This window comes from Labrus bergylta, chromosome 8 (assembly GCF_963930695.1).
Source record: "Labrus bergylta chromosome 8, fLabBer1.1, whole genome shotgun sequence".
Lineage (NCBI taxonomy): Eukaryota > Metazoa > Chordata > Actinopteri > Labriformes > Labridae > Labrus > Labrus bergylta.
In genome coordinates this window covers 21682500-21697074 of record NC_089202.1, presented here as the reverse complement: position 1 = coordinate 21697074, position 14575 = coordinate 21682500, and the positions used below count along the sequence as shown (strand labels likewise).

Below are 14575 nucleotides of genomic sequence, written 5' to 3'. Positions count from 1 at the left end.
TGCTGCTTGGAAGATGATTGTCTGATGATTTCTTCTCTGAAACCTGCAGTTGAACCATCAGTTTCAATCATCATACGCTGATATTTTTCTCCTCCTTGCAAAAGTAGGAGATAAAAGCTCTCTCCCTGACAACACGGGAGGAACATCTGCGCACACCGGCTGATCCTTTGTTTTCCACACTACCTCATCATGTTTTATCAGGCTGCATACTTTAGTCTGAGTCACAGGCAGGTTAATGCCTCATAAAAAATTAAAGTTTGGATGCACTTTGGATGTCTTCTGCAGTTTTAAGCAGGGAAAAGGTCCCCAGATGGTGCGTAGGTGTGCTTTGGGAGTGCCTGGCTGTATATGCTATAATGCAGTTAATGATATTTTTAGATCCTGTGAAACAATCAAAAGCTCTGGAAAAGATGCAAAAATGGACCGTGTGCCGAGGTGTTGTTCCCCCTTTGACTGTAAATTCTGTTTTTAAGGGCAAAAGTGAACTTTCAGTCCTAACTTTTAAGCCAACCATTAAGTGTAACTATTTCATTTCATATTTGATTTATTTGCTCATTTCAGTGTATGGTTCCAACACAATAAAACACAACATGAAATATTTTCTCATTATACTGAAACACTGTCCATGAGCAAACAGGAGCAGGAAGAAGAAAACTTATAATACCTGCCCCTTACTATTCATCTGAGCGTCCAGTCTTGAGCTACAAACCTACTGGCTGCATACATACAGTATATGGACAACCTGTGTTCATCTCCTTCCATTTAGCAAAACTGAAGCCAAAATACCCATGTGACGGCGCTGACGTGTTGCACAGGTGACGTCATGTGTAGCCAAGACATGAGAGGAATAGACCCCCGTCTTTACCACTCACTAAAGCACACATTACAATTAACCAAACTACCGGAAAAAAAACGCTCCTCCAGTCGATACAGTCTACATCAGTGGTACCCAGCCTTGTTAGACTTAAGAGCCACATTGACCCAAAAAATAGAGCCTCAATCAGAAAACCTCTTTCTTTCCTAAAATATGTGTAGGAAACACAGTGACTTGACTTGCAAAGAATAATTTGTGCTGACAATGTTTCCCTTTTTTTAAATAATTACTTTATAATAATTTACTTTCCAAGTAGGACCTAAAAGAGCCCCAACTAGTCCCAAATGAGCCACATGTGGCTCGAGTATCCCTGGTCTACATCCTTGTGTTGGTTTGAAGCAAACACTCAGGGTTTAAAAAAGTGAAATGACTCTTGTCTTAGTGTTCTTTATCTTACTTCTTGCCGATCCTCCATTACTCCGCTAATCAAGTTAAGAACGCTGCAGGATTTGTCATCGGCGCTGTCGATCATGACGTTACTTCTGCACTGTAACTAAATCAAACCATACTTCTCATGAAACATGAACACTTGGACGTAAATCAGCATGATAAGAACTCAATATGATGACACAAGTTTGAGAACATGTATTTGGCCTGTTTTAAAGTCTGCCACCTGTTCCAGCTGTTAACATGGAGGAGGTGGAGTTTAAGACCTATACTGCAGCCAGTCAGCAAAGGGAGCTGTAAACCTTTTGGCTTCACTTTTCTCTCGCTCTTGTGATGTCCATTCTTCATACAGCCTATGCCCAACCGAGATCAAATGTTACAGCGAGGTGAGAATTAAAAGAATGTCATATACATTTTCTTCTGCCTGGTTGCAGCACAATTAAAAGCATAGTTATCAATTATTGTTAAATGCTTCTTCTTTTATTTTTTTTAAAAGGACCAATCACATTCAGAAAAAGGTTATTGCGGTGCTTTGCTCGATACTGCAATTTCTGTTGCTGTGACAACGCTCCAGGCCAAGCGAGCCTATCAGGAACAGAATGCCTTTTTTTTTTCTTTTTTTTTAAAGGTATTTGCTTCATCATTACCTGACTGTGTCTGCCAACCTGTTGACCCTGTGGTCAGCTAAATAACAGCTATATCCAGAGCTGGTGCAAAAGAGAGTCATGGTTTGTTGTGTCTACATTGCAGAGTCCGTAAAGGTGGCTTAACTTGGAGTTGACCTGCAGCTGCCTCTCCTCTGCGATAGGCCTGTAAACACACTTTGTTTTGGCTACATACGTTCCCAAATGCGAGGTTATTTATGAATGTGATTTCTGAAAAACACAGAATGGAGGTTTTGCTTATAGCCTCTGCTGTTGTTATTTTGCGACCATTATCAACCTGGAGAACTGATGGTGAAAGTGTCTGACAAAGTCTCCTCTTCCTATGGAGTTGTGCTTTAAAAAAAAAGCTGGTATAGGACGCATTTTCTAGAGGGGGAAAATAAGGTGTTTAACCGCGTCAAGAGATGATCTCAGGAATAAAAAAAATATATTTCATTTAAAGTGGCTTTGACCGAGGCGGTTAAACCACAAGCTCCTCTCTCCGCCTACCCTGTGGTCCTCCTTTATAGTCACTGAGATAACATCGAAGACAAAGATGGCGGTGTGATTACTTTGTTTTTTCGGGCTCTCAGGTTGGTGCTGGAGTGCTGATGCAGCACGGTGGCCCCTGCATAATAAGTCAAGGAGAGAGGGGAGCCAGACTCGTGGGACTGTGATTAACTCTCACTACCTCCAAAGAACAGCAAGCCATTACAGAAAAATTATTTCTCAATTTACTTTCCGGGCAAGCTTTAAAAAGAGAGCCTGTTTCTGGGAGTGGTTCCAACATAAACCCCCCGAAAAATGTAGATGCACCGCTCCCTGTAGGAACTCTGAAAGTAATGCTCGTGTAAATAATGTCTGGAGCTGTGTCTTCTTTTCTAACGATTAGCTCTTTACAACGAAGAACTTGATATGTGACTGCTTTAGGTCTGTTTGTGCACGTCGTGTCATCCTGGTCAATACGAGTCTGTGGAAGAAAAATGAGGCGATGTGCGCTGGAGTGGCTTTAAGTGTTTTGTCTCATCGTCTGTCTCATGGCAGAGAATGAGCGCTGCATGCTGATCAGTCTCTCAGAGATTCTCCGATTCTTTATTCTCTCTGTTTAGCTACCAAAGAGTACTGTTTTCTCAGAGTTAGCAGTACTCAAAAGTGTGAAGTAGTAATCTCATTTGTTGTACTGGCAGAAATAGCAGAGGTATACACTACTTGAGTGATAGTAGATGCAGTTGTACTAAATGAAGACCTTGTAGTTGGTATGAAAAGGAGAATGTTTAGTGAGTGGGCTTTAACAGAATGAATCATCCACAGGGTGAGCAGGACCATGAGAACACAAAGCAAAGGGGGGGTGGACAATAGCAATTTAAGGTATCTCCTGAATTAAATGATAAAATGACCTTACTATATGATCAGACATTAAGGAAACATGCTATGTTGAAGTGCTGGCTTCTCTGACAACAATGCAGCAGCCAGTATGTCCTCCTTCTAACTTTAGATTCTGGTGCTGAATGCACTGGATTTGTTTGGACCAGAGAAGGTAGGCAGTTTTAAGCCCCCCCCCCCCACAAAGCCGTTTTGGAGGCCCCTCGGTTTGCCAGATATGAAACCAGTTATCAGGTCAAACCAACAGGTGTTGCAGCGATGGAAGCGGGCAAGAGAACTAGATAGAAGTGATTGTACCCGACCTAAAAAGCCTCTGCATGTTTCTAATAAGCTCCACGAGCAGAAACGTGCTCAAACTAGGATCAATATTGGAGATGCTTTTGAAAAATTGAGAGAGGTTAGAACACAGAAAGGTTTACAAACCAATGCAGAGCTGGCTAAACACTGAAGCTTCAGTGTCCACCACATGGTGACCTGTGTGAGCATGGACTCTAGAGAGGAGTGGGCAGAGGGAGACAGCTCGCTGCAATGTTTTGAATTTAGACTGCAGTAACCATTTTAATCACTAGGTGACAGAGTTACATATTGCTCCTTTAAAATGAGCTAACCTCGACAGGAGTAAATTCCATAGTACGCACAGCAACCATTCCAGTGAAGAACTAAATATTGGCAGCTCCAAACAGAAAAAAAAGTGAACTATGCTGTCATCAGTAAACTGCACACGACTTGCTCTTTCTGTTAATCTGCTGCTCTGTGATATCGAGGCTGATGAAGGCGGCTCCACCATATCTCCACATGAAAACGTTGCCCTGGCGCAGCTTTAATTAGAGAAGACTTTCACACTTGCCAGTGCAGTGAAGGCTAATGTGCCGTGTGTAGGTGTGATGTATTCTCAACTCTCTGTTTCATACAGTTGATCAGAGGGCTATGAATAGACGGAAAGTTCTCAGGCTGTACTTTGTTCATGTTCAATGCCTTTTTTTGACTCATTCCAGTACCCACAATGCACTAGTGAGTGTAACAGCCTAGACTTTATGCATAAAAGGAAACGGCCTGAGTAGTTTTATTTCACTTTTGTCTTATACTGTGCATGATTTTTATTTTGCATAGAACATAACGTTAGGTACAATTTTGGAGAATAGAGTCCCTTTACATGAGGAAGCTCTGTGGGTGTGTTTCCTTTTGTGTGTGCGTGCCAAACACACGTTGAGGTGGGTACGAGCAATCTGACAGGCACAATCTGACAGGCACACGTTGTGGTTTTGCATTCTTAGGCAGATGTCTGACAAGGCAAGCCACAAGCACACTTCCTTTCCAAGCGTTGGCGTATGTGTATGTGAGTGTGTAAGTGTGTGTGTGTGTGTGTGTGTGTGTGTGTGTGTGTGTGTGTGTGTGTGTGTGTTCTGAATGTACATGAAATAATCAGTGTGTTTCAGTATGAATCACACACAGGCACTTATTCCTCATCACTCAAAATATCCATTCAAATGTTAAAATTGTAATATTTAAATCTGTCAGTGAGACAAAGCGACTCTGGCTGGCTTCACGGTGTTAAAATAGCGCTAATAGCATTAAAATGTTTACCTCAAAGTGAGCGGTTTCACATGAGCAGTCAGTCTATTTGCTCAAGGACTTACAGTGCTGACACACACTTGTCAGGAATAGACACGGTTGCCATGTTGACTCATGGCAACCAGGGAGTTTCTGTAGCAGTTGATTTATGTCTCTTTTTTTTTTTTTTTTATTCTCTCCTGTGTGCATTTTTTTTCTTAGACCGCACACACATTTTTATCAAAGCCAGCATATCTGAGAGGTATTTTTTTTTATACCAGGATTTGAGTTCCTAAGTAATGCTGACAGCGCTTGATTACATCTCCGACTGCGATGCTCCACAGCTGTAATCATAGATTGAAATGCTACATAAAATGCATGCAAACCGTCCACTGTGCTGTGCAGGGTGTTCAGGGAGGACCCAGGGCGGGGATTATGTGCAGGTTTAAGGTCGTTCCGGATGATTACAAGTTGTCTAATGGACATCTTGTTGTCTCCACAGGGTCTGCAGGTGAAGGCTGATTATGTTCCTCTGCTGCAGTCCCTGGCTACATTTGGATGGAGACTCACCTGTGTGCTGCCAACTCCTGTAATCAAGACTAACAGGTAATGACTTTCATCTGCGTATTCATGATGCATTCAGTGATCTGTGACCTCTAACGACATCTGTTGGCAATCAGGAGAACTGCAGCTGCGAGCATTTGTATTACTTTTTAACAATCATCAAGCACCTGCACGCACTCATGTAAATGGTATAACGTCATATTACTTTCAGTATTTGTTTTAATATAATTTGATCTTACAGACTCTTTTACTGTAGATCAGGGTCAGATAGAAAACAGTGTTTTCACAATAAAGCATAAATAACTTGCAAGGAGTAAATACCTGTTAAAGTCACAAACACAAACACAAACAAAATGAAAATGTTTTATGTCAGATTGATGCCATTGGGGTGCTAAATCTAGACAACACTTTAGGTCCTTATACATGCCTCAATATGTACCTTAAAAAAATGTTTATCAAGCATTTGTCACCAAGTATGGGGATCTTCAGGTGGTTAGGCATATTGAAGGATTGCATCTTTTTTTATCAGTTTCAGAATTGATCTTTCTTGTTATATAAAAACAATGAAAAACATTTAAGCGGCCCTTGTCAGTGGCAGCACATGCAGACGGACATGATTAACGATGAAGAAAGACAAACATTAAAAGCACTTCATAAAAACAATATAGAAAAGACAATGAAGTCTAGAAAAAAGTTAAAATAGTGCAAAGCAGCTGTCGGGTTCAACACTCAGTAAACAGCAGTATTCAGCAGTAATGAATACTGGAGTGCTGGTGCTGTTGTTCATTGTTTGAAGGGGTTGGGGGTGTAGTTAGTGTCTACAGTCTGTCTTAGGGTTGGGGGGGAGTTGAGGATCTCTATAATTCTGTTTCTTTGGCTTTTGGTTTGAAAAAATGTAAGATCCTCTGATCCTTTATTTAAAGCCCATGTGAGGAGTTTTTTTTACTGGTTCTGAAAGTGACTGACATTAATAGTGAAGCCTCTTAATGACCCAGAAAAGCAAAAGAGACCATCACTGATGAGACCAACTTTTTCTTTTTTGTAATTTTTGATGCCTGTAACCTCTGCCACGGGGTAGGTAGGAGTCAGATGAGACGAATTACAGCATGCTGAAGGAAAAAGGAAAAGCTGAAAAAAAATGCTTCCACTAGAGGGCGTGGTCTCACACAGACCTCCACTAAGGTCATTCAATCACGAACCAGTTGTTCCAGTGTAAAAAAAAAGCCATTTTCCAAGCCATTTGCTTCATTACACCGCTCTACACTTCCCACATGGTTTCTGGTGGTATTGCAATGTTTGGTCAACATTTGGTCGGTACCTGTAATCTTCCAGAAAACATGCAGAAACATGTACGAATACAGAGTTTGGGCAAAAGGCTCAGTCCGTATCCGTTCGAAGAAAGAAGAAAATGATAGAAAGATGCGAGAAGCAAAGGATGCACGGACCAATATGAGTGAATAGCCCTCAATTAAAGCAAAAGAAACTCAGAAATTCTCCTAACTCCATGTAATGTGCTTGAGTGATTGTACTATTTTATAGCTGATCGCTGCATCTGAATCATTTAAAAAGCCAACTTTATTCCAATTCTGTATCTGTGTCAATTTGTCAGATTCTCTTTGCCCAAATAAAAGTTCTCTGAATGGAAATAAAAATGGAAATGGAAACTTCAGCGTGCTTTACTTTGGTTGAGAGTAGGAAACTCTCAGAAAAGTTCAGAAAATGTGAATCTGAAAATCTGGGCCTCAATTGAAAAGTTATTGTAAAACTCGAAATCCAAAGATATTGTTAACTCATCCCTCTGTAAACGGCAGAGTACTCCTGTGAAAACTGGAACACAGTTTGAATTCATGTATACCTTCTCTGTTCGAGTTATTGTTAAAAGAATTATGACAGCCTTTGAAACATATTGACCTCAATCTGCTTCAATTTGTGCTGAGCTCTGAGCCGAGCAGCTGTGGAAAATCTCTTCACAGAAATGTAACGGCTGCTCTGCTAAGCCCGTGCTGACTCATCACTCATGACTGCTATATGAGTGTACATCCGCTTATGGTCAAAGGCCGGGCTTGTTTTTCAGTCACACTGAGTAGCCTCACCTTTTAAACACAATTAGTTCTACAATATGTTGTACCAGTGAAATACTTTACTCCAGTATGGACGAGTAAGTCTCTCTTAAAAATGGTCGAACCACTGATTTTCTAATGTTTAAGCTAGTAGGCTGATGGAGGCCTAGTGCTGAAACACTTCCGTTGTTGTGTTGCTATTTCTTACCAGGATAAAGGAAACTAAAATGACATTTGTGTGGTGACTTTTCTGTCTCTTTTTAGTCTTGTTGCGGTCGTGCACCTGGAGTGTGCTCCTTTTTTGCTGTTTTTTTTAAAGCTTGTAGGCTAACAGCTACTTTGGTTAAAAGTCTGAATTTTAAAAAAAATGACTGCTGTAGTTAAAAGAGTTCACTCCTCTGACATGACAGATAGATCTAAGATGTGGGATCTGTGACCTTTACTGCAGCCAGCCAGCAGGAGCAGCTCTGAATATTGTGGCTTCACTCCCAGGCAGCTGTTTCTACATCCATCTTACTATACAGTCTACATTCTAAGCACACAGTCGATTCTAATGTTCTGAATTGGACTGTAAACAATGCAGCACATTGCAAAGGAAGTCTTGCCTGGAACTTGTGTAGCAGCATCACTCTTGACACCTCTCCATTAATCTTTAATCCATGTCCGCAGGTCCTGTTTGTGCATGTCTCTAGGCTGAAGTGTTTGAGAAGCATGTCTCTCAATAACAGGGTGTAGAAACAAAATTTCAAGACCGGAAAAAAAATAGCTGCTGGCTTCACCCTAGCACTGCTCGATTATCGCAAAAATCATAATCACGATAATTTTTATTGATATTGAGATCACGATTATTCTGCATCACATACATTAATCAAACACTCCTATCACGTCAACATTCTGGACTAATTACAAAACGAGCGCAAAACAGGTTGCAGCACGACATGTTTAATCTCCATTATTTTTGCATTCATGATCATTGGAAGCCAAAATTGTAATTTGAATTTAAACTTTATTTATCGCCCAGAACTACTAAACCAAAATTACGGTAAAGATGGTCATCGTTCTCAAAGGTATATATTGTCTTCACAAAATAGCCGATGGGTCCTTAGATTAATTTGTTACAAAACTTGATTTTGCCTAGAACAATACTGTAGATTCTCATTTTCACTGTAATCTTCACATGTCTTAATGTGCATTGAAAGGGTTATTACTGTCCAGCCTGCCTGAGGTGTCATGGGACTAATTGGGCGAAACACAGGTGAAGGGAGGGTCCCACTCGCTGCCCTGGCTCTTGCTGCCCATCGGCCTACACGGTTGAGTTGTGGGGGTGAGAAGTGGTCATGTGGTAGGGTAGGTAGTATCAGCGTTGTCACTACCTGCAGCTTGCATGTACAGAGCCTGGGTCTGTTGAAGGTGGCAATGCTGTTTTGGTTGCGGTGGCGAATAATGACCATAGGTTACGTTATATAACTTAGTAGGATATAGGGGCATGACTGGAGCAATGGGTGTCTTCTCAAAGCACAAGTAGATTGTGTTTATTTAAAACTATCGGTCAGTTCCTGCTGCCCTTAAACTACCACATTAAGATCCCCTCGGCAGTAAAAGCAATTTCAGAAGCTTATTTTCATAAGTCTGCTGAGTTATTCATGCTAGTGAAACTAAGAAAAGATGAACTTTTAACAGGAGAGTAAAAAAAGGATTAAACCTCAGACTTAGGTCATATCACAACTTTTGCTTCACTTAATAAACGTTGTCACCAAAGATTGAGGTCTTTGATGTGTTGTCTTCATCTACAATCTCTTTGCAGCTTTTCTAGGCTGCAGGAAAAACTACAGCAACTAATTGAAACGTGTGAAACTATTCTCTAATAGGATGATGTTATGTGTTTTGTCCTGCTGATAAAGTGTGCATTTGCTATTTTCCATCAGTACACTGACAGACTGTTTGCTCTGCCCCCGCCTCAGTTGTTCATGTGAGCTGCTCTTTCACAGCGTAGATTAATTACCTCTCTATTTTCATCATTTGTTGTTTTTTTTTTTTCATCCTACCACCCTCCCTCTCCCCTCTGTTTCCAAATGCCACAACACAACAGCACAACATGGCTAATTAATCAGAGTCGGCCTAGATACAGTGTAGGACGCAGCTCATTTCTTCCCCTGCCTTGAAAACATTTTGCCCGCCAAATATCATGGTTGATGATCCATTTCAGATTAGCACAACTCCTCACATTTGTTTATTGTGGTGTTTGCGCCTCCGTTTTTTAACAGCGAATTTACAAATGAACCCTTTGTGTTGTGTGAGACTGCACTTCATGTGGAGGGGTTGGGATAAGTGTCAGTGATCTCAGCAGTGTCTGAAATTAATGCTAACTGCTGCTCGGCGGCTTCTGCACACAACATTAATTCATGTAGTTGTCTCCGAGCATGCATTCATGTTCGTAACATTCAATTAATGCAGATGGTAATTACTTTTTGGAGCCATTAATTACAGTAAATGTGAATTTCTCTGCATTACTGATGAAGAAAGAGAGAACAAGGACACACACAGCTGCAGACAAATTAGCTGATTATAACAGGTAGGAGAATAAAAAGGGGATCTGGATACATTGGAAGTCTGAATCTGTATCTTCACCTTCTTTCGGTCTGAATCTTCACATTCTTCTTTTAGTTTCATGTTTCTGTGTCTTTTGTTATTTGAATGGCAGTTTGACAGAAGAGGTGTGCAGTAGATTTTTGTTTGTGCGAGACGATGAAACCGCAGGCTGCAGGATGCAACCGGCTGCTCGTAGCTTTCATTGCATTTCACTGTGACACATTTCGTTTTGTTCACACTTTAAACTGTGAATATATACAGGACTAAGACATCAGGAGGCACCGATAGCCAAGTGGTTATGTAGACCTCGGCCCATTGCCGAATGTCATTCCCCACTCGTCCCAAACACTTCCTGTCTCTCTTCAGCTGCCCTGTCCAATAAAGGCAAAAATATTACTTAAAAAATAAACAAATGTCAGCATCAGCATGTAAAAGTTAACAATTTTACCACTAGAGGTAAATAAATGCCATTCTTTCCTGTGTGTTTGCATAAGAATACTTCATGCCACCTATCAGTGTCCCAGTTGGGCCTCCCGAAAAGTGTGGACACACCCCTGGATGAGAGGGTGGGGGGGGGGGGGGGGGGTGATGTACAGCAAAGGGCTGAGATCGGGTTCAAACCCATGCATATCCGCTGCAAAAAAGAGTAAAGCCTCTGAATATTTTCCTAACCACTGAGCTAAACCAAAAATAAGCAGGTAGCTCAAAGCTAGTGAACATTTGGCGCCCCCTGTTGACACAGTGGTACCTCTTATGACTTTGCTTGTTCTGTACAAGTGTAAGTAGCAGTGTAGCAGTCTATTTTGTGACCACAAATCATTCTGCTTTTCACACACTGTGAATCTTTGCAATGGAAAATGAAAACAGGCTGTTCCTGCAAAATGCTGTAACTCAATTCCACTGACACCTACCCTGTGGCCGTGGTTACAAACAATAAAAATATCCATAAAGAAAAAGTCTATCTTGTTACTTATGTTCTAGTTTGAATGTATAGGTGCAGGGGCTTTAAGGTTTGTAGTTTGGGCTGCAGCATTTTCAGTTCTCTCTTTATTTTCATGCAGCACATTGACAGCTGTGATGTGCACTCGACTTTTTTCTTTGCTGCAGATGAAGCCACCAACAGGTTCATTCATGAATAAATCGACACAGGCTTTTGCACTTCTGTATGACTTCAAGTTATAATAGCGCAGCTGACACAGACAGCCAAGAGTAGGTTTCCGTAAAGGCCTGTAATTTTCTGAACCATCCACTCCCTTTCGAGCCTTAATGGGCTTGGGCTTCTGCAGGAAACTCGGCTTTGATTCGCCAGGAAGCCATTCAGCAGCCTGGACAGCCCAGAAAATAGCTTATGGATAAATGGTGGAAGGAGGAAGGTAATGGAAAAAAGTAGTTGTGTTGGGCTTTGGGTGGTTTAGATAGTAAGCCTTATGCTGGAGGAGTCTCGAGTCCATTTGATGTCGAGAAAGAGAAGATTTGTAGCTGGCTTTTAGGGTTCTGCAGCGATCATAAACCTGCCATATCTTCTCGTGCAAGGTTGAGCTGCCAGCTTAAGTTTAGACAGAATCTAAACTGTAGAGTGTATGTGTGTGTGTGTGTGTGTGCGTGTGTGTGTGTGTGTGTGTGTTATTGAACTTGTCAGATAACAGCACAGAAAAAAATATCTCCTTTTTAAGCCATGTCCAATAATAGAAACAGATAGAAGGAATAAAGCAGACACAAACAATAAAAGTGTCACAAATGCAGCTGTCACAGGAGATAAAAAAAAAAGCAGGGAGGTACAACCGAGCGAGTTAATAATAAGTGAGAGCACACTGGACTAAAAAAATGGGCCTGTGCATGACAAAGACGAGCACACAGAGGAGCGCGAGAGAGAGAGAAAGAGGGAGCGTGAGAGACAGGAAGCACACTCAGAAATGAATCTGCATTTCCTGCCTCGATTAATCTGTCAGCGCAAGTACTTGTGCTGATTATCCTTTTGCAGAACACAGGAGTGTGACATGTGTGTGGGAGGGAGGATTAATATTTGGGGAATTGAAGAAAACGAGAGAAGAAATACATGTTCTGTTCACGAGTAAAACACAGACATTCTGGCAAATTCCAAATCTGCAGCTTTGCGAGTGAAATATCAGGTTCCTTGTGAGGCTAAAAGGGGGGAAGGAGGGGGGCAATGACACTGACAGACGACTTCAGTAAAGAGGTTGGGCCTCGAATGGGAGCCTGTATCCTTTAACTGTCAGATAAGAGCGTGAAGCATGAGCAAAGGGCCAGCCATCATTTGACTATCTTGATAAAAGGTTCAGAGAGAGTGAGAATCACTCTCAGTTATCCCACAATCTGTCACAAATGAAAACATTATATAAATAACACTGGCTATAAATCTATAAATGTAAGTGTACTCTGGCTTTTTGTCCCAAGCAAACAAAAAGAAAAGAAGCAAAATAATAACATTAATTAAAGAATTCCTGTTTGCACTTCTCAGCTGCAGGGATGTAGGCATCAAGGATTAGACTTTGATGTCACCGTCATGCAGAAGTAAATCCGCTGTAAACACGTCTGTGTATAGGCTGCCGTATTTTTCTCATCCTTAGAAGTTTAATTTCGGGGCCGTGAAAGAACGCTAAGCTGTGCTCCAACTTTGACGAGAATGTAGCTTTTTTGGATGCTACTTCTTGATCAATAAAACAGCTAAGCCAATAAAAGAGCTATTTGACTCAAAGAGATGCTACCATCAAGCCACTAGAAAAGGTACTTAAGCTAATGCTATTTGTAGCACTGATGGTGCCCAACACTGCTAAGTGTTGCTCTTCTTTTCTTGCAATTCTATCTTTTTGCTAAGTGTTATTTTGTTTTTTTATCGTTCAGATATTTCATTGTTCCTAACATATTCTTGTTCTGCTTTTTTGGGTCCATGTTTTCTTTGTTATTTTACTCATCAAATAACAAACACTGCCACCATGACGTCAGCCATTAGTTTGAGACTCTATTTGTGGCAGTAGCTGACTTGAGTTGAGAAGAGATTGTGTGGATCGCAGTGGGCTAACCGTGACATCGCCTGGAAAACACACCTGGTTACTTAAAGGAGATCTATTATCCTCACTTTCAGCATCTATTATGTCAGTCTGGGACACATGTTGAGTAGCATTTGGAGATGTGTACCTCAAAAACCAACCTTGTTTAGCTTCCCTAATCCTAATCCCTCATATTAGCCTCTGCCTGAAACCGTTGATTTCAGCTGCTATCTCTTTAAGACCTCCCCTCTTGTCCACTTTCCTCTGATTGGCCAGCTCTGTATGAAGTCACAGGGATATTTGAGTGAGCATCCTGGGTGGGCGTGTCCTTGAAAGAGCCACCATGTCTTACAACTTTGCTCCATGCTTTGCTCTGATACATTGGCAGAACCGAAACGTCAGGATCGCATAACTTCTCATTCAGAGCAGCAGGAAACCATGTCCGGGGATACACCAAAACTGTGTATCTTGTATTTCAAAAAAACGTTGCCGAGGTTCAGTATGGAGGTCCAACATTGTAACATTTTGAGTATGAACTTAAATATGGATCAGCGGGGCGCTGGTGGCGCAGTGGTTAGTGCGCCATATATGGAGGCTGTAGTCCTCAAAGCAGGCGGCCCGGGTTCAAATCTGGCCTGTGGCTTCTTTCCTGCATGTCATTCCCTACTCTCTCTCTCCCTGATTTCCAGCTTTATCCACTGTCCTATCTCTCCATTAAAAGCCCAAAAATAAAATATGGATCAGCATAATAAATCTCCTTTAAAAGAATTTGGATCATAAGATAATTATGGCAGATAGGTTCAGTGACTGAATTAACTGAGGCCATACTTAGCAGACAGCTAATAGCTCCTACCTGTCCCTCTAAGTGACCATGCCCCTAATTATTTATAACTTTAAGCTTTAGTATAATCTACATAGGTATGTTGTATATACTGTTGTCATGAAGAGTTGTCTTTAGAGACAAAAAGCAGTTTTGTACAAGACTGTAAACTGTAAATGTTTCACCTTATTTCACCTATTGGACCTTTTAATATGGGACCTGATGGGGATTGATTTCCATTTGGAGCCAGCCCCAAGTGGTCACTTGGAGGAACTGCATGCTTTTCTTTTATTGTCTATTTCCTTCAATTATTTCCAAGCGTTATGATATAACCCTATAAGAGGCGCAATATAAATAAAGTTGTATTATCACCTTTTATTACAGCATGACCACATGTTGGAGTCCTTTTTTAAAAGCCTGCATGATTTACTGATGTTCTTAACACTGTCTGTCCTCCTCTTTCAGTGATGGAAGTCTGTCCACCAAACAGATTGTGTTCCTGCAGAGACCCGTCTTGAACCGAAAGAGGAGAGAATCCAAGGTACACAATCTAGCATTCCTCTCTGTATTTTTTGTGGCTTATATGTTGTCTCACCAGAAGTCATTCGGTCACCTGCTCGCCATATATCCAAAGCCAACATCACCTTTTGCCACCTCCAATTCCACTGCTGTTTTTGTTTCCAGTAGCCAAACAC

General features: G+C 41.3%; 1 protein-coding gene across 1 annotated transcript in view; it reads left to right on the top strand.

Moving 5' to 3' along the window:
- LOC109988824 (raftlin) overlaps positions 1–14575 on the top strand; it is a 134589-nt gene that overhangs the window by 113468 nt on the left and 6546 nt on the right. The window contains exons 8-9 of the mRNA XM_020640407.3: positions 5342–5445; positions 14346–14421. Coding sequence (XP_020496063.2) covers positions 5342–5445; positions 14346–14421 — 180 coding nt within the window. The remainder of the gene's footprint in view (positions 1–5341; positions 5446–14345; positions 14422–14575) is intronic.